Raw genomic sequence first — 24,498 nt, forward strand, 5'->3', positions numbered from 1 at the left:
ATTCATAAGGTTTAACACCAGGTTGCTTTATCCAGATCTCTCTCCTACACTGAGCACGTGTTTGGGTTCTCCTTGCTGCAAATGGTGTGCTGTTTTCTCAAGTATCTCCTCCTCCACATTCAAAGATTGATGACAATATACGGTGGGACTGACGTGTTTGTTGTTCTGTTAGAGATTCACGCATACAAATCCTTTGCCTTTTGTGCCCTGTCAAAAAAGTTACAGAAGACATCAATTTGCGAAGGATGAGAACTCAGATGAGATAATTTTCATCCCTCTGGTGAGTCTGACATCACACTGTTAAAGCAGGGCTCAACCCAAGTTGGAGGAATGCTCCCCGTTTTTAACCGAGTTCGGGCATCTGAACTGATGATGAAATTCTCTGTCTGCCTATCTGTATCAGGTTGGGCCATTTCTGCATCAATCACTGAGTTGTCTCAGTCCAACTCTAGGTTCTAAGCATGCCCCACAGGGTTACATGGATACTCCTGGAGACATTTTGATTACTGTGACTCCACCCCCAGGAGTTCATTGACAGTGATAAGCTCACCAGAGTCAATGTTAATGAACACGTACAAACAAGTTGGATGAACTCAGCAGGTCGGGCAGCATCCATTGAAATGAGCAGTCAACGTTTCAGACCCAGACCCTTCATCAGGACTGAAGAAGGAGGGGGCAGGGGCCCCATAAAGACTGCTCATTTCAACGGATGTTGCCCGACCTGCTGAGTCCCTCCAGCTTGTTTGTATGTGTTGATTTGACCACAGCATTTGCAGTATAATTTGTGTTCAGTGTTAATGAATATGACAGGGAAGTGATTTGATTTGCCTACTGGAGCTGGTCTGGGAGATCTAACCTCTTCCATTCCCTCCGAAAGGCTCTAAATCTGTGGGGATGCGTCTGTCACTGTTTAACAATGGGGTACAATAACAGTCACTGTATAACAATAGGGTGCAGTAACAGTTTGTATGAGTTTATCAGTGTGTAATATGGGCGTATGAAACTGGTGGGGAGAGATCTCTCACAGTACAATACTGGGGTACGTGTACCAGTGGGGATAGGTTGGTCACTGTGTAACACGAGGGTACAGTACCAGTGGGGACAGGTCTGTTACTGTATAACACTGGGGTACATTAACAGTGCAGATGGGTCTGTCACTGTACAGCACAAAGGTACAGTACTAGTGGTGCTGTGTATGTATAACAATGTGGCCCACTAACTGTGGGGACAAGTTTGTCACTGTATAACTCTGGGGTACACTAGCAGTGGGGGATGGGTCTGTCACTGTTTTATTCCGCAGTGCGGTACCCGGGAAGTCTGTCTTTCATTGTATAACACCATGTGGAGGGGGAGCCAGTCTGTAACTGTATAACACCGGGGTTCAGTACCGGTAGGGACGGGTCCGTCACTGTATGACAATCGGGTACAGTAATGGTGGGGATGGGTCTGTAACTGTCTAACACCGGTGTACAGTACCAGTGGGGACGGGTCTGTCACTGTATAACAATGGGGTTCAGTACCAGTGGGGACGGGTCTGTCACTGTATAACAATGGGGTATGGTACCGGTGGGTCGGGTCTGTCACTGTATAACATCGGGGTACGGTACCGGTGGGGACGGGTCTGTCACTGTATAACCCCGGGCTACGGTACCGGTGGGGACGGGTCTGTCACTGTATAACACTGGGGTACGGTACCGATGGGGATGGGTCTGTCACTGTATAACACCGGGGTACGGTGCCTTTTCTCGTTTGGAAAAGGCTCAACAATGGATCATGGATTTGGAGGCTTGCTCCCATCAAAACAATATTCGAATTGTTGGATTAAAAGAGAAATCAGAATCCTCCAGCACACTGGATTATTTTGCTGAAATGTTCCAATCTTTATTTCCGGAGGCTTGCCTACAACCCCCAGAGATCGAAATGGCTCATAGAGTCAGGTCCTTAAAAACCTCGGGTCAAGGTAAAAATCGGCATGTGGTTGCGTGTTTTCTTCATTTCAGAGACAAAGACCATATTATTAAGCTTGCTAGAAAGCAAAGGTTGTTTCAATTTCAAAGCTCTGAAATTTGCTTCTTTGAAGATTTTCCACGTGAAATTGTTCAGAAACATTCGGGATTCGCCAGTGTTATGCGTACAGCTTATGAAAAACAGCTGTACCCATCTCTTCAATACCCAGCTAAATTAAGGCTAAATACGAACCCCAGAATTTTTGACGACCCAGTGTTTTATTAATTCTCTCCCTGACAAGTCTGAAGCCTGAAGTTTGAATGATTTACAACTGTTTGATTGTCTCGCCATGTAAGGAGTGATGAAATCAGAAGATTTGATGGCTATAGAAAGTCTTTACCTTAAAATGCTCTTTTAGCTCTGAAAAAGACCGGTGTGGGTAGTTTTAACCTCAAATGTCACAGCAAGGGAACTGTCGAAAGATGGTAGATAACTCTGAACTATCTAGAATTTTTTTCTGTTTGCAGCATTTAAATGAACAAATTGCTTTCTCGCTTTGTATGCTTTTATTAAGAACTTTTAAGTAATTATCCGGGTTTCTTTACGCTTTAAATGTAGATTTGATATTTTAAAAATGGCGATTGTTTCTCTTCTGAGCAAACATTTCAAGAATTTTTTCTGGGTGTGCTTTTTTTCCTTATCTAATGTTATGAAGTCCATTTTCAAAACTGAAGGTCATATCAAATTCTGTTCTCTTTAGCTCAGTTGAACTGCACACCGACTGTAATGAGTTCTATATCCAGAAGAGGGAGATAGATATTACTTTTTTTCATTTTTATCTTTCATTCAGGCAGGTGGAGTTTATAATTGCTTTTTATGCATTCTTTGGGGCTTGTGTCGATTGATATTGACTTTTTCTGGGCTTTGTAGTTTCGGTGGGTTTTTTCCTTTTTTCTTTTTGTATTTTTTAATCCCCATTATGGAATTCTGGAGTGTACGCTAGTTATTATTAATGCTGTTTATCTCCGTCATTTTCAACTACCTTACCCTGACATGCACCTAACTACATTTTTTAGATATAAAGTCTCATGATGATATTTAAACAGTTAAATGTTTTAAGTTGAAATGTTCGTGGTTGGAATCATCCTATTAAGTGCAAGAAAACATTTAAAGCTATAAACCGATTCCAACCTGATAAAATCTTTGCACGAGAGATGCATATCAGGTTATGTGATAAAAATAATTTTTTTTAAATTTTGGAAGGGTCCTCAGTTCCATGCAAATACTCAAAGTAAAATTTGAGGTGTTTCTATTTTTATTGATTCCAATATTCCTTTTAACCAGGATGATACTATTAATGGTAGATATTAATGGCTGATATTAATGGTAGATTTTTAATTCTTAAAGGAACAATTTACAACAGGAAAATGGTTTTGGTTAATATATATGGACCAAATGTTGATGATCCCTCATTTTTTTTTAAAGCTGTTTTTGCTCTATTGCCTGATCTAAATGAATATATGTTATTAATGGGTGGTGATATCCATTAATGGATAAGTCATCAACTCCCTAATCGTTCTGCATCACTTATTAATTCTTTTTTAATGGATTATGGCTTAATTGAAGTTTGGAGGCATATGCATCGTGATAGAGATTATTCCTTCTTTTCACATGTTCATAATAAATATATGAGGATCGAAGAAATAGTTGTTATTTCTCTTGACACAGAAAAGGCATTTGACAGAGTTGAGTGGACATATCTGTCTAAGGTATTAGAAAAATTTGGCTTTGGTAATAATTTCAATAGGTGGATTCAAATGATCTATAAGAAACCCATTGCTACTGTTATTACGAATAATCTTTTTTTCCCCACTTTCACGAGGTACTAGACAGGGATGCCCATTAAGCCCTTCATTATTTAAACTTGTACTGGAGTCTTTGGCCATAACACTTCGTGAAGCTAAAACTATTCATGTATCTCCATAAATGGGACTATACATAAGATTTCTCTTTATGCAGATGATCTTTTGCTTTATATTTCGAACCCTGAAGAATCTATTCCTGATTTTCTGGAAATACTAAACGATTTTGGAGAATTTTCAGGATATAAACTTAACTTAAATAAAAGTGAATTGTTTCCATTAAATGCTCCTGTTTTCAAGTATAATGATATTCCATTTAGAATTGTTAATTCTTTTAAATATTTAGGTATTATAATTATGAAAAAATATAAAGATCTTTATAAAGTTAATGTAGTTCCTTTAATGGACTTTATGAAACAATTATTTTCTAGATGGAACCCACTTACACTTTCTTTAATAGGTCATATCCATGCTGTGAAAATGATGATTTTACCTAGATTTTTACATATTTTTCAAAATATACCTAACTTTCTAACTAAAAAAATTTTTGATCAAATTGACTGTATTATTTCGTCCTTTATTTGGAACAATAAAAGACCAAGAATTAATAAGTACCGTTTACAAAAATCCAAAAAAGATGGTGGACTTGCACTTCCTAATTTAGGACTGTATTACTGGGCTGTTAATATTAGACAATTCTGTTTTTGGCTATATTGCCTTGACAAGAGCCAAAAACCAGCTTGGATTGATTTGGAATTAAAAGCTATCAAACAATTTCATTTAACCTCATTATTAGGAGCTCCATTACCTTTACAACTCTCTAAAATTCCAAATTTAAATCTCTACCCTGTTATTAAACAGTCCTTACGGATTTGGTTTCAGTTTCTCAATTTTTTAAATCTTAAACAATATAAATTGTCTAGCTCTCCATATCGAATTTTTTTATTTAAACCTTCAATAACTGATCCCATTTTTCTATTATGGAGAAATAAAGGGATCAGTTTTTTTTGCAGATTTATTTTGTGATGGTCGATTGATGACTTTTGAAGAGTTAATTAGCAAATACTCTCTCATACACACTTCTTGCAATATTTTCAGGTTAGACATTTTTTACAAAAATACTGATCTAAGTTTCCATATATGCAAGAATCTGATTTGTTGGATACTATTTGGAATATAAATCCTTTAGTAAGAGGTTCTATTGGTAGAATTTATAATTTATTTTTACTACAAAAAGATAACCTCTTACTAAAGATTAAACAAGATTGTGAGAGAAAACTTAATATAACCTTTGTTAACGAAGATTGGTTGCGAATTCTGAAAATGGTCAATTCTTCTTTGATATGTGTCAATCACTGTTTAATTCAATTTAAAATTGTTCACCGTTATTACTTAATAAAGGAGAGACTATCTAAAATACTTTCTAACATAAACAATCTCTGCGATAGCTTTTAAAACTGAGGTAGCCACTTTGTCTCATACGTTCTGGTCATGTCCTTCATTAAAATCTTTTTGGAAATCTTTATTTTCTACAATTTCTATAGCTTTGAAATTTAATTTACAACCTAATACATTGACTGTTCTATTTGGAATAGTTCCGCATCATGTTCAAGGTATTATATCTTCAGACCAACATGTAATTGCATTTGTTACATTGTTGGCAAGAAGGGCTATTTTATTAAAATGGAAAGATACTTCTGTCTCTACCTTAATTCAATGGGTTTTCTTAAGTAATGTTATGTCTTAGTTTGGAAAAAATCAGAAGTAGAACTTTTGATCCTCGATTTGATTTTGAGAGAAGATGGGGCTCTTTTGCCAAATATGATCAGTTAATTTGAATTATTTTATATGCTTTCCTTCAAATTTTATTTTATATAAACATGAATTGGCGGTTGATGATTTTTTATACATATGGATGATGGTAAGTCGTATTGCTCCGGGAGTTGATTCCTAATGTTTTTTTTTCTTTTCTCTTTTTCTTTCTCTTGTAGTTAGTGGGGTTTCTTTTTTTCAGTAAGTTGGGGTTCTCTTTTTTCCTTCTTTTCTTTATAATTTTTTTTTCATTATCATATATATTATCCTTTTTTGTTAAGTTTTTTCTTCAGCTTTATTAATTGTATATTTATCAACTTATTAAAGTTTTGTATAATTTTATAGCTGTAGAAGATTATGTTTCAATAAAAAGATTCTAAAAATGAAATGAAAAATGAAAACACCTGGGGATAGTAGCCAACATGAGGAAATCTGCAGATGCTGGAAATTCAAACAACACACACAAAATGCTGGTGGAACATAGCAGGCCAGGCAGCATCTATAGGAGAAGCACTGTCGACGTTTTGGGCCGAGACCCTTCGTCAGGACCCAGTTGGGGATAGTAGCAGTGGGGACGGGTCTATCACTGTATAACACCGGAGTACAGTACCGGTGGGGACGGGTCTGTCACTGTATAACATCGGGGTATGGTACCGGTGGGGATGGGTCTGTCACTGTATAACACTGGAGTATGGTACCGGTGGGGACGGGTCTGTCACTGTATAACAATGGGGTACGGTACCGGGGGGTAGGGTCTGTCACTGTATAACCCCGGGGTACGGTACCGGTGGGGACGGGTCTGTCACTGTTTAACACCGGGGTATGGTACCGGTGGGGACGGGTCTGTCACTGTATAACAATGGGGTACGGTACCGGTGGGACGGGTCTGTCACTGTATAACACTGGGGTACAGTACCGGTGGGGACGGGTCTGTCAGTGTATAACAATGGGGTACGGTACCGGTGGGGACGGGTCTGTCACTGTATAACCCCGGGGTACGGTACCGGTGGGGATGGGTCTCTCAGTGTATAACATCGGGGTACGGTACCGGTAGGGACAAGTCTGTCACTGTATAACCCTGGGGTACGGTACCGGTGGGGATGGGTCTATCAGTGTATAACATCGGGGTACGGTACCAGTGAATCGGGTCTGTCACTGTATAACCCCGGGGTACGGTACCAGTGAGTCGGGTCTGTCACTGTATAACAATGGGGTACGGTTCTGGTGGGTCGGGTCTGTCACTGTATAACATCGGGGTACAGTACCGGTGGGGACGGGTCTGTCACTGTATAACATCGGGGTACAGTACTGGTGGGGACGGGTCTGTCACTGTATAGCCCCGGGGTACAGTACCGGTGGGGACGGGTCTGTCACTGTATAGCCCCGGGGTACAGTACCGGTGGGGACGGGTCTGTCACTGTATAGCCCCGGGGTACGGTACCGGTGGGGATAGGTCTATCAGTGTATAACACCGGGGTACGGTACCGGTGGGGACGGGTCTGTCACTGTATAGCCCCGGGGTACAGTACCGGTGGGGACGGGTCTGTCACTGTATAGCCCCGGGGTATGGTACCGGTGGGGATAGGTCTATCAGTGTATAACACCGGGGTACGGTACCGGTGGGGACGGGTCTGTCACTGCATAACCCCAGGGTACGGTACCGGTGGGGACGGGTCTGTCACTGCATAACCCCAGGGTACGGTACCGGTGGGGACGGGTCTGTCACTGTATAACCCCGGGGTACGGTACCGCTGGGGACGGGTCTGTCACTGTATAACCCCGGGGTACGGTACCGGTGGGGACGGGTCTGTCACTGCATAACCCCGGGGTACGGTACCGGTGGGGACGGGTCTGTCACTGTATAACCCCGGGGTACGGTACCGGTGGGGACGGGTCTGTCACTGCATAACCCCGGGGTACGGTACCGCTGGGGACGGGTCTGTCACTGTATAACCCCGGGGTACGGTACCGGTGGGGACGGGTCTGTCACTGCATAACCCCGGGGTACGGTACCGGTGGGGACGGGTCTGTCACTGCATAACCCCGGGGTACGGTACCGGTGGGGACGGGTCTATCAGTGTATAACACCGGGGTACGGTACCGGTGGGGACGGGTCTGTCACTGTATAACCCCGGGGGTACGGTACCGCTGGGGACGGGTCTGTCACTGTATAACCCCGGGGTACGGTACCGGTGGGGACGGGTCTGTCACTGCATAACCCCGGGGTACGGTACCGGTGGGGACGGGTCTGTCACTGCATAACCCCGGGGTACGGTACCGGTGGGGACGGGTCTGTCACTGTATAACCCCGGGGTACGGTACCGCTGGGGACGGGTCTGTCACTGTATAACCCCGGGGTATGGTACCGGTGGGGACGGGTCTGTCACTGCATAACCCCGGGGTACGGTACCGGTGGAGTCGGGTCTGTCACTGTATAACCCCGGGGTATGGTACCGGTGGGGACGGGTCTGTCACTGTATAACACCGGGGTACGGTACCGGTGGGGACAGGTCTGTCACTGTATAACATCGGGGTACGGGTCTGTCACTATGTAACCCCGGGGTACGGTACCGGTGGGGACAGGTCTATCAGTTGTATCACACCGGGGTACGGTACCGGTGGGGACGGGTCTGTCACTGAAGAACCAGAAACCGATTCACCCCACGAACGACATCCCCGACTATCAGCCACCGATCCAGCGATACGCATGCGCCATAGCAACAACGCCAGGGCCTTTGGACATTTCCCCTGGTAAGGACCGCTTCTACCCCGGAGTTCAGGGCGATGGTGGTGTGACGGGAACCCGCAGCAATTGTGTCCCAGGTGGGGCGCGGAGCCCCGGTCTCACCCGCTGGTCTGGATCCGCCGGTCCTCTGTCTAGTTAAGGGATGCGCAACGAACTCCCATCGCGACCCTCAGCGCATGCGCAGCTGATCAGCCGGCACCGAGCGCGTAGATTTCTGGGTAAGGAAGGTGGACAGTAAATAAACGGAATCTCAAATCCGTCAATGTTTACATGTGGAGACGTCGGCGCTTAATTTCACACAGCCAGGTCCAAAGACACTATACTAAATATGAACTGCTCTTCTGTGTTTCAAAATAAATCCAACATACTCCCAGGTGGAGAAAGGTCACAGAACCAGAAATGCGCATGCGCTACAGAAACAGTGGCAGGCATTTACTCATCAGCTTTCAGAGGATAGTCCGGTATTGGGGGGGGGGGGGGGGGGAGAGAACAGCTTTGCAAGATACAGCCCGTTCGAAGCAGTGAAAATGTTCATAATGTCCCTCCTCGTTCCCTTTCTCCCACTGTCAGTATCATCATTCATCAGCTGTTTACCTTTTCCACCTTGTACCTCTCAGCTTCAAGCTTCATCCCCTCACCCACACTACGTTCCCCTTCACTTTAATTAAGATCATAAGGCATAGGAGCAGAATTAGGCCACTTGGCACATCGAGTCTGCTCTGCTATTCGACCATGGCTGATTTATTTTCCCTCTCAACCCTATTCTTCTGTGGCCTTTGACATCCTTATTCATCAAAGACTTATCAACCTCCGTTTTAAATACATACAATGACCTGCCCTCCACAATATTGTAAGGGATGACGTCAAAAGCACAGGGAACTGATAAGGAAGGAAAATTACTAACAGTGATGAGAGAGAGAGGTGACACAAGTGTTGTCATTTGCAGGAATTAATGTACAGACACATCTCAGATTTTTCTTTAATAACATGATAAAAACTCTTTCATAGAGTGTCTTTAAGTGGAACTCTACTAACCCTGTGTGTGTGTGTCCCCCAACATCAATATGTCTGAACGTGACCTCGCCGAACAGACCTCTCTATTCCTTTGCCACTCGGTGAATTTCTCGCATCCAGTAAACATAATCGTGTCTGTAAACCCTTCAAAGGGTTTTTTCTCTGTGCATTTCTTTGTGTGTGTGTTGTGTGTGTCAGGCTGCCTCTCTCTCTCTCTCTCTCTCTCTCTCTGTTTACCCGCTGCCATCAGACACAAGGTACAAGAGCCTCAGGAGTTGCACCGCCAGGTTCAGAAAAGTTCCCGCTCCTCAACCATCAGGCTCTTCAACGAAGGGGATAACTTCACCCTCTTGGCCATCCATGAAGATATTCCCACAACCAATTATCTCACTTTAAAGAACTCACCAGGCCAGGCAGCAACTATGGAAAAGAGTAAGCAGTCAATGTTTCAGGCCGAGACAACAGGAAAAGGCTCTGAAGCATTCGGGCTCTCACGACCAGACTATGTAACAGTTTCTTCCCCCAAGCTATCAGACTCCTCAATACCCAGAGCCTGGACTGACACCTTGCCCTATTGTCCTGTTTATTATTTATTGTAATGCCTGCACTGTTTCTGTGCACTTTATGCAGTCCTGTGTAAGTCTGTAGTCTAGTGTAGCTTTCTCTGTGTTGCTTTTTTTACGTAGTTGTCTAGTTTCTGTACTGTGTCATGTAACACCATGGTCCTGAAAAACATTGTCTCATTTTTAATATGTACCATACCAGCAGTTATGATCGAAATGACAATAAAAGTGACTTGACTTGAAAAGTCCAGTTTACTCTTCCATAGATGATACCCCTGCTGAGTTCCTCTAACATTTTGTGTGTTACTTTGATTTCCAGCATCTCTAGACTTTCTTTAAGCCCTCGTTAACTATACAGGTGCCCCCCGCTTTACGAATGTTCACGTTATGCTACTTTGCTTTTACAAAAGACCTACATTAGTAACCTGTTTACACATTACAAAGAGGATTTTCGCTTTTACAAAAATTTTTCCCATATAAATTAATGATTCTTCACTTTACGCCATTTCGGCTTAAGAAAGGTTTCATAGGAACACTCTACCTTTGTAAAGGGGGGGGGGGGAAGGCACCTGTATATCTCATGTTCTCGGTATTTATTGCTATTTGTTTATATTTGCATTTGCACAGTTTGTCGTCTTCTGCACTCTGGTTGATCTTTCATTTATTCTGTTATAGTTACCATTCTATAGATTTGAGTATGCCCGCAGGAAAATGAATCTCAGGGTTGTGTGTGTGTGTCAAGTACACATATATATATGTACTTGATAATAAATTTACTTTGAACTCCCGCTGTGTTCATCTCTACCCGTTTATGTACATTTGTTTTTGTGCCATTGTGTGTGTGCGTGCGTATGTGTGAGCGCTCAGTTACTCTACTCCATACTCACGCGCTTTCACACACAAACACAATAACTTACAATTCTGCTGTCGTTGCGCTGAGTGTGTGCATTTTAATGTCCCCCCCATCCCTCACACCCGGGATATTGTAACAATGAGTCCTAAAGGCCTTGGCTTTATTGTGTCCTTCCCACCACGCGAGTGAATATCCATTTATTTAGAAATGGTGATATGTCAATATGCGTGTGTGTATATATATAGTTTGTATATTGTATTTGAGTTAGATCATTCTGTGTATTTTGTAATATGATTGTAACTACATTGTAGAGTTAATCAAATTCTTATTCACGTGTAGCTTGTTAAGCTTGTGCGGAATTAAAGATGGTATACCCTGGTGCCTAATAAACAGGGCCTGTCGCTCTCAGTGGGGGAAAGAGATCGAGCTGCAAAGAATTCACACTGAAAATAATATGGAGCTATTTATTGGGTTTTCTGGTAGTTGTAAATACTGGCAGTTTTCTTTTCGCTATTTAAGTTTTAAGCTTGTTTTTTTGACGCACCTAATGAACACCGTTGTATAAAAGTTCTAAACGACTCCAGCTATTTTTTTCTTTGGTCATAAACCATGTATGTAACAGTCGCTCTCTGTGTCTCTCTCCCTCTGTATGTGTCTCTCCCTGTCCATCTGTGCACTTTTTGGTCTGTAGATTACCTCGCTCCGGAGGACGGATGCTCATAAGAGACCGCGCCCTTAGTAACACTCCGTTATGGACCAATTGTAATTCTAGCCGGTAACGTGAGCTGCAGCCACGTGATTTCCCGCGCTACGCTAAATGTGCGCAGTCATTCCAGGTAAGGAAACACTTCACCCACGACTTTGCTGGGGTCATCTGTTGTGTCCGGTGCTCCCAATGCAGCTTTCCTCTACATTGAGGAGGCCTGTTGTGGGGCACTTCATAGAGGTGACTCCGAAAATGAGGCAGCTCTGAGACTGGGGTAGAGGGAAACGGGGAGATACATAGACAGGCGAGGTTTGGGGTAAGAGAGACCCCGAGACGGTGTGGATCAGGGGCTGAAGCAGACCGGGGAATGTGTGGAGGAAGGGGGGTGTAAGGGGCATCCAAGAGATGTGAAAGTTAAGTTAAAGTCTGTCCCGAGCCTTATAGGCTCATCAGGTCGGTGCTTAGGCCGGTTTCCATGGCGACTGAAAGTACGAGACTACCCCCCCCCGGATAGGACGCCAGTCTATCGCGAGGTTAACCCCCAGCGTTTTGACCGGTACCCATTTTCAACTGGGTGGACTGGAGCAATGTGTGGTTAAGTGCCTCACTCAAGGACACAACACACTGCCCCGGCTGGGGCTCAAACACACTGTTATCAAAACCTGAAGGGTCTTTCATACAGTATATTCATCTCACAATCTACCTCACCGAGGCATTTGTACCTTATATGTGTATCAAAGTACGTATGTAGAATACAACTCTGAAATTCGTCTTCTCCAGTTAGCCAAGAAATACAGAAAAAACATGGCAGCTGTTGGAAGACATCAACCCCCCTCCCACCGCACAATAAAGAGAAAGAAACAAAGACAATAGTCTCACTTGGCAGAGATGTCCAGAACCAGATAACATTCAAAGGTAACCACCTGAAGAAATGAAAGTGATTGCAAGTAATTTCCTTTTCTCATGCTGCTCTATGGCATCTTAATTCATTGGAAGTTGGACCCAGTATTTTCTTTTAGGCCTCAGTCTCAAGACTCATTATTTACCGAGATATGGACATCAGCTGTTTCTGGTCATTTGAACTGATCTCAATGTTCTGCTTCAATTGGTAGAAAATCCCTTATTTACTTGCCTGAAAGATACATTATACTTTCTTTACACGAGATAAACTCGAGGCTGTAGTTTTGGTCCCAGTCCCAAAACCTTAGTAAAGATCACGAATAAGGAGGTTAACAATCAATGTCATTCTACCTTGGCCCAGAGAGCTGAGGGTTGAGGAACATGTCAGACAGAACTGGAGTGAGCTCCTCTTTCTCTTCAGGCTGCAGAAAGTCATGCAGGAAATTCAAGGGAGACTTCTTCACCCACAGAGTGGTGACCATTTGGAACCCGTCACCACAGGGAGAGTGAGAGGTGAACAGCACGGATGGAATTAAAAGGACTGTCGTGGAACTGAAACATGGACAGGGACCGTCTGGGTTGAGTTGACTCCCTGAGTTGAAACACTGGGTGCGTTGTAAGTTCATTAAGTACCTGAGACGGAGCTTAAAATGGAATATAATTATTTGTCACCGATGCAAAATATTAAACTCCAGTCCCATTAAAGGTGAAAATCAGCAGAGGAAACTCCTCCCAAGCCCAGTGACCAGGGTGGAGCATTGGATGCTGAGCAGCAGCAATAATTGCAGAGTTCAACACCAACAACCACTTTTGAACTTGCCTCTGGATTCAGCAACTGTGACAGAGAAATATCCAGCATGCAGCTTATTTAAATGTTTTCCCCAGTGTGAACTGACTTGTGAGCCAGCAGCGCAGCTGACCGAGTGAACCCCTTCCCACAGTCTGAGCAGGTGAACGGTCTCTCCCCAGTGTGAACTGTCTGATGTGCCTGTAGGTGGGATGACCGAGTGAATCCCTTCCCACACTTAGAGCAAGTGTACGGCCTCTCCCCAGTGTGAATTCGCTGATGTACCTTCAGTTGAGATGACTGAGTAAATCCCTTCCCACAGTCTGAGCAAGCGAACGGTATCTGCCCAGTGTGAACTGACCGGTGTGCCAGCAGGTCAGATGACCGAGTGAATCCCTTCCCGCAGTCTGAGCAGGTGAACGGTCTCTCCCCAGTGTGAACTGACTGGTGCATCTGTAGGTGGGACGACTGAGTGAATCCCTTTCCACATGCAGTGCAGATGTATGGCTTTTCCCCGGTGTGAACCCGCTGGTGTGTCAGCAGATCAGTTGACCAAGTGAATCTCTTTCCACACGTGGAGCAGATGAATGGTCTCTCCCCAGTGTGAACGCGCTGGTGTCTCTGCAGGTGAGATGGGTGGGTGAATGCCTTCCCGCAGTCCGAGCAGGTGAACGGCCTCTCCCCAGTGTGAACCCGCTGGTGTGTCTGTAGGTAGGACGACCGGGTGAATCCCTTCCCACATTCTGAGCAGATGTACGGCCTCTCCCCAGTGTGAACCCGCTGGTGTCTCCGCAGTTCGGACGGTCGAGTGAATCCCTTCCCACAATCAGAGCAGATGTACGGCCTCTCAACGGTGTGAAATCGCTCGTGCGTCAGCAGATCTGATGACCGAGTGAACCTCCTCCCGCACACGGAGCAGATAAACGGTGTCTCCCCAGTGTGAACGCGCTGGTGTGCCTGCAGCTGAGATGGGTGAATGAATGCTTTTCCGCAGTCCGAGCAGGCGAACAGCCTCTCCTTGGAGTGGGCTCGTTGGCGTCTCATCACGGGGGATGAATTAGCGAACGCCTCCACACACACACGGTCTGCCTCCCTTGTGAACCCCCTGCAGGAAGCCTGAGCAGTGAATCTCTTCCCACACACAGAAATGGTGAAGGAACCGCCTCACTGATGTATCTTCAGGCTGGATGACTGAGTATATCCCCTCCTACACTCAGAGCAGGAGAACGGGCTCAACCCGACGTGTCTGCGGGTGGACTGAGTGGTGGAATCCTTTCCCACACTGAGAGCAGGTGAATGATCTCGCCTGGAAGCCCATCAAGTCAGATGTCAGATGGTGACTTCCTCGCACAATCAATGCACTTGAAAAACTAATCTCTCATCACCAAATGCTGGTGTGTTCTCAGCACCCCGGTTCCAGCGGATCCCACTGCGTTAGAAAAGAAAACTTCATTTCAGACACAAAGCACCGTTCCAGCTGGGCCGAGAGACATTTTCATCTCCAAGCATCGACAACAGAAACATCGGTGTTACGAAGAAGATACCTGGTCACTCCTCAAATATCTGAAAAGAGATAACATAACTGACATGTTGCTGTGTGTGAGATTCCTATACACAAATTCTTTGCTGTTTTTAACCTGTAAATATATTTACAAAAGACATCCACGGGTAAGGGGTCAGCAGTACGGTTGAGATAATTTTCGTCTCGATGGTGAACTCCGACATCACACTGTTACAGCGAAGTTTAATGCAAGCTGGAGGAATGACCCCCAGCCCCCCCAATGTTCTAACTGGGCACCGGTCAGGCACCAGGACTGACCATCATATTTTCTGGGTTTTTTTTACTGTCTGTATTAGATTGGGTCATTCTATCCATTCACTCTTCACTCAGTTTGTCTCTTTCCATTAGGATTATCTCAAGTTTTGGTCATCTCTCACAGTACTACAAAGAGCACATGGTTGCTCCTGGAAGCTTTCTAATTACTCCAACCCCTCCCCCCCGAGGTGTCTGGCAGTGGTGAACTCATCAATGGCAATGAGTATGAAGGGGGGAGGGCATTAGTCTTTCTCATTGGCGATTGTTAATACATGGCTCTTTGGTGATGTGTAAGCAACAGATCATAAGTCACTCAGGACGAAGGTGTTTGATATCACTATGTGCCTGGAGAGAACGGTGCAAGGTGTCCTCACATGCACCTCAACATCGATGGAAGATTGCATCCGTGACCCCTCCTCCCATCTGCAACCCTCCTCCTTTTCCTGGATAACCCCCCCGCTCTGGATCTTTTCATTTCTAATTGCCGACGAGACATCAACCAGCTTGACCTCTGCACTCCTCTCTCCTCTTCGAATCTTAGCACCCCTGAACTCTCTCTGCACCAATCCCAACCTTACCATCAAACCTGAAGACAAAGGGTGTGCTGTTGCAGTGTGGAGGACTGATCTCTACCTTTCTGAGGCTTGGCGAAACTCTCGGACACCTCCTCCCACTTACACCTTGAGAAGGACCCCTCTCTGGACCATTTGAAAATTGTCCCTGACACCACCACTAACCTCATCAGCTCTGGAGAACTCCCATTCACCGCCACCAAACTCAATAGGTGCAGGAGTAGGCCATTCGGCCCTTCGAGCCAGCACCGCCATTCAATGTGATCATGGCTGATGATCCACAATCAGTACCCCGTTCCTGCACTCTCCCCATATCCCTTGACTCCGCTATCTTTAAGAGCTCTATCTAACTCTTTCTTGAAAGCATCCAGAGAATTGGCCTCCACTGCCTTCTGAGGCAGAGCATTCCACAGATCCACAACTCTCTGGGTGAAAAAGTTTTTCCTCAACTCCGTTCTAAATGGCCTACCCCTTATTCTTAAACTGTGGCCTCTGATTCTGGACAACTCCAAAATCAGGAAAACATGCTTCCTGCCTCTAGTGTGTCCAATCCCTTAATAATCTTATATGTTTCAATCAGATCCCCTCTCATCCTTCTAAATTCCAGTGTATACAAGCCCAGTCACTCCAATCTTTCAACATATGACAGTCCCGCCATCCCGGGAATCAACCTCGTGGACCTACGCTGCACTCCCTCAATAGCAAGAATGTCCTTCTTCAAATTTGGAGACCAAAACTGAACACAATACCCCTATACAACTGCAGAAGGACCTCTTTACTCCTATACTTAGCTCCCCTTGTTGATTCCCTTATCCCACCGTGCTCGTTCCTACCCAAATCCACAAACTTGACTGTCCAGGTATGTCGACTGCCTATGCCTGTTACTGTCCAATTCCACTCATGCGAAGCACAAAGCACGAAGCTGGGCGGCGGTGTTAGCTGTGAGGAGGATGCAAAGAGGATGCAGGGTGACTTGGATAGGTTAGGTGAGTGGGCAAATTCATGGCAGATGCAATTTAATGTGGATAAATGTGAGGTTATCCACTTTGGTTGCAAGAACAGGAAAACAGATTATTATCTGAACGGTGGCCGATTAGGAAAAGGGGAGATGCAACGAGACCCGGGTGTCATTGTACACCAGTCATTGAAGGTGGGCATGCACGTACAGCAGGCGGTGAAAAAGGCAAATGGTATGTTGGCATTCATAGCAAAAAGATTTGAGTACAGGAGCAGGAAGGTTCTACTGCAGTTGTACAAGGCCTTGGTGAGACCGCACCTAGAATATTGTGTGCAGTTTTGGTCCCCTAATCTGAGGAAAGCCATTCTTGCCATAGAGGGAGTACAGAGAAGGTTTACCAGATTGATTCCTGGGATGGCAGGACTTTCATATGAAGAAAGACTGGATCGACTCACTGGAATTTATACTCACTGGAATTTAGAAGATTGAGGGGGGATCTTATTGAAATGTATAAAATTCTAAAGGGATTGGACAGGCTAGATGCAGGAAGATTGCTTCCGATGTTGGGGAAGTCCAGAACGAGTGGTCACAGTTTAATGATAAAGGGGAAGCCTTTTAGGACCGAGATGAGGAAAAACTTCTTCACACAGAGAGTGGTGAATCTGTGGAATTCTCTGCCACAGGAAACAGCTGAGGCCGGTTCATTGGCTATATTTAAGAGGGAGTTAGATATGGCCCTTGTGGCTAAAGGGATCAGGGGGTATGGAGAGAAAGCAGGTACAGGGTTCTGAGTTGGATGATCAGCCATGATCATACTGAATAGCAGTGCAGGCTCGAAGGGCCAAATGGCCTACTCCTGCACCTATTTTCTATGTTTCTATGTCCTCATATCTCAGCTCCATTATATCCCCCTCAGTTCTATGCACCCGTGCCAAGCTCATCAATTTCAGCGACTTTGCCTCCAAATTTCCACTCTGCCCTTGAATCCACTTGGTCCATTTCTGACACTTCTTTCCCCTTCCTCAATCTATCTTCACCTCTGCAGACAAACTCTCTACCAACATCTTTTATAAACCTAACAATTCACATGGCTATCCTGATCGTAACTCTCCCCACCCTATCTCCTGTAAAAAATGTTATTCGCTTTTCTTAATTCCTTCATCTCTGCTGATCTGTTCCCAAGAGGAGGCTTTCCCTTTAAAGACATCAAAGATGTTTGTGGTAACTTATTTTTTATTCTTTCTACTTCTCTTCCAGTATTCATATCTGTTCACTTGCAATGCCACTGTGACACTGTAATTTCCAATGGGACCAATGAAGTATCTACGTCTTTCTTCAAAGAACGCCGTTTCTTTCTTCCACCACAGTTGCTATCCACACCAGCAACTCCTCCAATTCCTGGGCATCTGCTTTCACCCCAACTTCCCACCGCCTTACCAGGGCTACAGTTCCTCTTGTCCTCACCAACCACCCCATGACCCTCCGCATCCAACACATCATTCTCCGCAAAATTCCACCATCTCCAACGGGATCCTGCCAACCAAACACATCCTCCCCCTGCAAAATGTGTTGCTTGGATTTCCAGCGTCTGTAGATTTTCTCGTGTTTGCGTTTCTCACCCATCCCACTCTCCACTTCCCACAGGGGTCGCTCCCTCAGTGATTCCCTTGTGTATTTGTCCCTCCCCGCTAACCCCCCTCCTGGCACACATCCAACGCAAGCAACAGAAATGCCACACCTGTCCATTCACCTCTTCCCTTACCTTCGTTCGGGGCCCCTGAAACCCGTACAGATGATACAACACTTCACCCGTGACTCTGTTATGTCCGGTACTCCTGATGCGGCCTCCTCTACATCGGTGAGACTCCACATGAACTGGGCGACCACTTCACTGAGCCTCAACTCCACCCGCCAAAAAGCGAATCTTCCCGGTGGCCAACCATCTTAATTCCAAACCCTATTCCCATTCCGTCTTATCGGTCCAGTACCACCCCTCTTGCCTTGATGAGGCCTCTCTCAGGGTGGAGGAGCAACTCCACATACTCTGCCTAGGTTGCCTCCAATCTGATGGCATGAACATTGACTTATCCTTTCAGTAATTTTTTTCCCTCTTCTATTCTCTACACGGGCCTCTTGCCTCTTCTTCTCACCAGCCTTTTACCTCCCCCCCCCAGGTCCTCTCCTCCTTCCCTTTCTCCCATGGTCCACTCTCCTCTTCTACCAGATTCCTTCCTCTCCAGCCCTTGACCTTTCCTACCCACCTGGCTTCACCCATCACCTTCCAGCAAATAGATAGATAGATAGATAGATAGATACTTTATTCATCCCCATGGGGAAATTCAACATTTTTTCCAATGTCCCATACACTTGTTGTAGCAAAAACTCATTACATACAATACTTAACTCAGTAATAATATGATATGCATCTAAATCACTAACTCAAAAAGCATTAATAATAGCTTTAAAAAAAAGTTCTTAAGTCCTGGCAGTTGAATTGTAAAGCCTAATGGCATTGGGGAGTATTGACCTCTTCATCCTGTCTGAGGAGCATTGCATCGACAGTAACCTGTCGCTGAAACTGCTTCTCTGTCTCTGGATGGTGCTATGTAGAGGATGTTCAGGGTTTTCCATAATGCTCCTTGCCCCTCCCCGGAACCTTTTTATTCCGGTGTTCTCCCATTCCTATCCAGTCCTGAAGAAGGGTCTCAGCCCAAAAAAACCCCCAGTTTATTCCCCTAAGTTCTTCCAGCACTTTGTGTGTGGTGCTGTGCATCAAAGATTGTCTGACTGGCAGAAGGCAAAGAGTGGGAATACGGGGGTCTTATTATGTTATAATTATGCGGTTTTTGTAAGTTAGTCTTGGTCTGTCTTGTGTTTTTGTGATATCATACTGGAGGAACATTGTATCATTTCTTAATGCATGCATTACTAAATGACGATAAACGAGGACTGAGTGTCCTCACAATCAAATCTAATCTTCTCTGGTTGGCTGCTAGTGACTTGTGGTGTTCCACCGGGGGTCAGCTTTGGGACTTCTTGTCGAGTTATATGCCAATGTTTTGAATGAAGGAATTGACGGCCTTGTGGCCAAGTTTGCAGATGATGCAAAGGTAGGTGGAGGGGCAGAGGAAGCAGAGTTTGTGGAAGGACAGACATTAGGTGAATGGGCAAAGAAGTAGCAGATGGAATACAGTGCAGGGAACTGTACGGTCATGCACTTTGGCAGAAGAAATAAAGGCACAGACTATTTTCTAAATGGGGAGAAAATTCAAAGATCAGGTGTGCAAAGGGACTTGGGAGTCCTTGTGCAGGACTCCCTAAAGGTTAATTTGCAGGTTGAGTCAGTGGTGAGGAAGGCAAATGCAATGTCAGCATTCGTTTTGAGAGAACTAGAATATAAACTACGAATGTTTGATGGTCCTGGGACTGTACTCGCTGAAGTTAGACGAATGGAGGGTTCTCAGTGAAACTTATCATATACTGAAAGGCCTAGATAAAATGGACATGGAAGGATATTTCCTAAGAGAAATATCCTGGAGCAGACAGCAGGGATTTGGGAGTCCTCATGCTGGATTCCCTGAAGGTTAACTTGCAGGCTGAGTCGGTGGTAAGGAAGGCAAATGGAATGTTAGAATTCATTTTGAGATGACTGGAGCATAAAAGCAAGAATGGAATGCTGAGGTTCTATAAGATATTGGTCAGATGGCACAGATGGTTGTGAGCAGACTTGGGCCCCTTATTCAAGAAAAGACATGCTGGCATCGGAGATGGTCCAGAGGAGGTTCACGAGAATGAAAGGATTAACGAGTGTTTGATGGCTCTGGGCCTGTACTCGCTGGAGTTTAAAAGAATGAGAGGGATCTCACTGAAGCCTATTGAATATTGAAAGGCCTGGAGAGGCTCTTTCCAATAGTGGGGTAGTCAAGGAACAGAGGGCACAGCCTCAGACCAGGGGGACGTTCATTTAGAATAGAGATGAGGAAGAATTTATTTAGCCAGACGTGGTGAAGTTGTGGAATTCATTGCCGCAGACAGCTGAGGAGCCAAATGGTTGGGTATACTTAGAGCAAAGATTGCTAGGTTCTTCATTAGTTAGGGCATCAAAAGTTAGTTGAGAGGGATAATAAATCAGCCATGATGGAATGGCAGAATAGTCTCGACGGGCCGAATGGCCTAATTCTGCTGGGGTAAAAAGGTCCAGAACAGAACGACTTAGAACAAAGTTGATTTTCTAAAGAACTCAATCGGCTGCGAGGATTTTGTGTTTTTATTCCATCCTCCTATGCAGCACGAACTGGGATTTTAACGCTTTTCGGAAATGGACTCTCATTCGCAGATGAACAGGGATCTCTATTTTTGTCCCGAGTTTCTAATCCTTGGATTTAGACAGCTGGAGCTCGACCCGCCCCTACTCCCCTCCTCCCGCGCTTCCAGACACCCTCTGCAGACTGGCGGACAAAGCACTGGAAGGGTCACCCGTGGCTGTTTCCACGCCCGTCTGTCCGTCACGGTCTCAGCGAAAACACACGCGCCGCGGAAATGGCGCAGCATCTGTTGCTTATGTGCAGAAAGCTCCCCCAGTGCTTTGGTGGGGCTGGTAGAAAGGACGGGGATTGTCCCCGAGAAAGGGAGACCGTATGCCCGGAACTCGCAACAACTGTCCCCTCATTTGGGTTCCGACACCGGTCAACCCCGCAGCCCGAACCCTACCTGCCGCCGATCATCCGGAGCCTTTTATCCACGGAGCGCATGCGCGACTTACCGAAACAACACCCCTTACGCCTGCGCATTTGATCGGCTGTTCGTCGCCGGCGATTTCTAAAGCCCGGCGACTTCTGGGTAAGCAAGACGCCATTCAGACTGTTTGGAAGCGCACATTCCTCAAAAAGAGTCGCTATTTTAATATGGAAAGCCCAGCAGCTACTTTAACGCATCAAGCGCCCACAAACGACATATTCAATATTAACTGGCATTCCGTATGTCAAAAGCCAATGTCCAACCCACATATAGATAATTATCAATTCAAGATTAATTTATTATTTAGAATGTATAAATTATACAACCTTGAGATTCGCTTGCTCACAGATAGCCACAAAACATGAAATACGAAAGAACCCCCCCCCCCTCCAAAAGACCAACACTCGACGCGCAAGAAAAATAAAAAAGAGCGAGGTTTGGCTACACAGGGTTAAATAGCACATTATTTTTAATAAATTATTTTAACTGACTATTATTGTAATCAATAATAAACATTCGAGCATGTACTGGTGAGGTGCCAAAGATATAATGAAGAAATGGGATGGTTGATTTTTAAGTTATCTTGGAATAAAATACAATTGAACATTAACAATATTTTGCAGAAAGGATCACAGGATCCTTGCTTTAACTATATAGATTGAGTTCCTTAAGCCCACAGGGGGTTTTCTTACAGAATTTAATACACATATAAATACACAGGATTTAGATATCCTGACCTACACTCCAATTCAGAAGGTGGTGGCAATGCACCTTAAGGCTGTTTGCCAACCGCCATAAAACCTCAGCAGAAGACGAACCCGTGTACAAATTACAGATATAAAATAAAAAAAGCACACGACTTTCTGCAGATGCTGAAAATATAAAGCAACACACACACACACACACACACACACACACACACACACACACACACACACACACACACACACACACACACACACACACACACACACACACACACACACAATGGAGCTTAGTTGGGGCTTTAGAAATTGGGGAAGAGCACTGTATTTCTGTAAAATGCTGGAGGAATTCAGCAGATCCTGCAGCACCTATGGAGAGGAATGCAGTTGACATTTCCCTAATGACTTGTAACTGGATTCAGCCACTGCGATGGTTAAAGATGTCAACATACAGCTTATTTGAACTTGCTCCCTGATGTGAGGTTGCTGGTGTTACTTATTTATGAAATCCGTCCAACACTCAGACCATTGTATGATATCACCCCGTGTGAACTTGTGTTTCTGCAGCTCATGTGATCGCATGACACAGGAATGCACAGGAACAGCTGAATGGCATCTCTTCAGTGTGAACTGGGGGTGGCATGGTAGTGCAATGGTTAGAGCAATGCTTTACAGTACAAGGGACCCAGATTCAATTGTCATAGCTGCCTGTAAGGAGTTTGTATGTTCTCCCCATGGCCGTGTGTGTTTCCTCCGGGTGCTCCGTTTTCCTCCCACAGTCCAAAGACGTACCATTTGGTGGGTTAATTGGTCATTGTAAATTGTCCCATGTATTGGCTAGGATTAAACTCGGGGTTGCTAGAGGGCGTGGCTCAAAGTGCCAGAAGAAAGCATATTAACGACCCATTGTAAAACTATCCTGTCCACTGCAAGGTGGCTACTGTAGCACACAGTGATGCAGCATGTTAGGATGCTCTCTACTGTGCATCTGTAAAAGGTCACGAGCATGATGTGCATAGTCCAGCTTTCTTCAGCCTCCTCAGAAAGTAGAAGCATAGATGAGCACACTGTAGAAGGTGTGTTCTGGGACTGTGAGAAGCTGTGCAATACTGTATGTGCACTCCATGAGTTTGAAACTGTCATTCAGTCATTTCAGTCCAAGTCATGACCTCAAGTCTGACTTACCGCTCATGAAAGAGATAGGACAAAGTGCTTGTTTGAATTATTGCTCTCTGGGTTGTGGAGTGGTTCTATATAAACATAACATTTGAGTACCATTTTTAAAGTAATATTAATTGTGTACTCTAATAATCCAATAAGATGACATCCCTTTAAGGGTATGTAGCATCCTGACTGACCTCTTCTTCAGTTAATGTCAGAGAAGAGAAACAGATTAATTTGTGTGCAATGTTCATGTAAAACTATTGATGTGGCTCTCAACTGCTTTCCAAAGACATTTTGTTGATTGCAATATTTTCAGATATTACAAACACATAAAGCTGATTTATGGATTGTTCCACTGGGAAGACAGATGAAATTATATGATTCCAGTCTTTGTTCACTTCAAGCTTCCAATCCAAATTAAAAGGCTACCTCTAAATCTAGGGTTCAACCAATGATATCTCCTAGGAGCCTTATGATAAGGCAGTCACTGCTTATCAATTATACCCTGTCTTTTTAGCTTTGAAAGAAAAGCTTTTCAGGGCTGATTAAAATAAACCAAATAGGAAGCTAAATCAGATACATCATTGGAGGCATTTTGGGGGGGAGAATTATGGGATATGTCTTCAAATTATGATTGAATCTGCCTCCACTATGACCTTGAAAGATACATTCCAGATCTATTGGTCTAGTCAGCTCATACCCTGCAGGTTATAGATAATTTCCCTGGAAGAACTCAGCAAGTCAGGCAGCATCTGTGGAAGGGACGAAGCAGTTGAGGTTTTGAATCTTCATCAGAGATTCAGCCTGAAACTTTTTACTGACTGTTATGCCACTGGTGATTCCCATGGCTATTTTGACTATACGTCTTCTCAGCCTGTGTCCTGTAAAAATGCTTTTCTCTTTTCTCAGTTCCTTCATCCCCACTGCATCTGTTCCCAGGTTGTGGCTTTCCTTTCCTGGACATCAGGAATATCCCCTTCTTCAAAGAACGAGGTTTCCCTTCCCCCACCATTGAAGATGCCCTCAGCCCATATCTCTTCCATTTCCTGGACATCTGCACTCACCCCATCTTCTCACCACCTTAACAGTAATAGGAGTTCGTCTTGCCCTCTCCTACCACCCCATGAGCCTCCACGTCCAACACATTATTCTCTGCAACTTCTTCAACGGGATCCTACCACCAATCACATCCTTAACCCCATCACCTCATCTCCCCTCCCTGCAGGGATCGCTCCCCCCTTAATTCCATTGTCCCTTTGACCTTCCCCATTAATCTGCATCCTGGCCATCTCCCTGCAAGCAATAGAAATGTTACAGTTGTCCATTCACCTCAGTTCAGGGCTCCAAATAGCTCTTC

The 24,498-nt window shown here is 44.8% G+C and overlaps 1 protein-coding gene across 1 annotated transcript in view; it reads right to left on the reverse strand.

Moving 5' to 3' along the window:
• Positions 1 to 21,285, reverse strand: part of LOC140716270 (uncharacterized) — a 29,836-nt gene extending 8,551 nt beyond the window's left edge. The window contains exons 1-2 of the mRNA XM_073028880.1: positions 21,247 to 21,285; positions 13,275 to 14,753 (exon numbers count right to left, since the gene is read on the reverse strand). Of these exons, the coding sequence (XP_072884981.1) occupies positions 13,275 to 14,234 (960 nt within the window). The 5' untranslated portion in view covers positions 14,235 to 14,753; positions 21,247 to 21,285. The remainder of the gene's footprint in view (positions 1 to 13,274; positions 14,754 to 21,246) is intronic.
• Between the last annotated feature and the right edge of the window lie 3,213 nt (positions 21,286 to 24,498).

Source organism: Hemitrygon akajei, chromosome 25 (assembly GCF_048418815.1).
Source record: "Hemitrygon akajei chromosome 25, sHemAka1.3, whole genome shotgun sequence".
Classification (NCBI taxonomy): Eukaryota; Metazoa; Chordata; class Chondrichthyes; order Myliobatiformes; family Dasyatidae; genus Hemitrygon; species Hemitrygon akajei.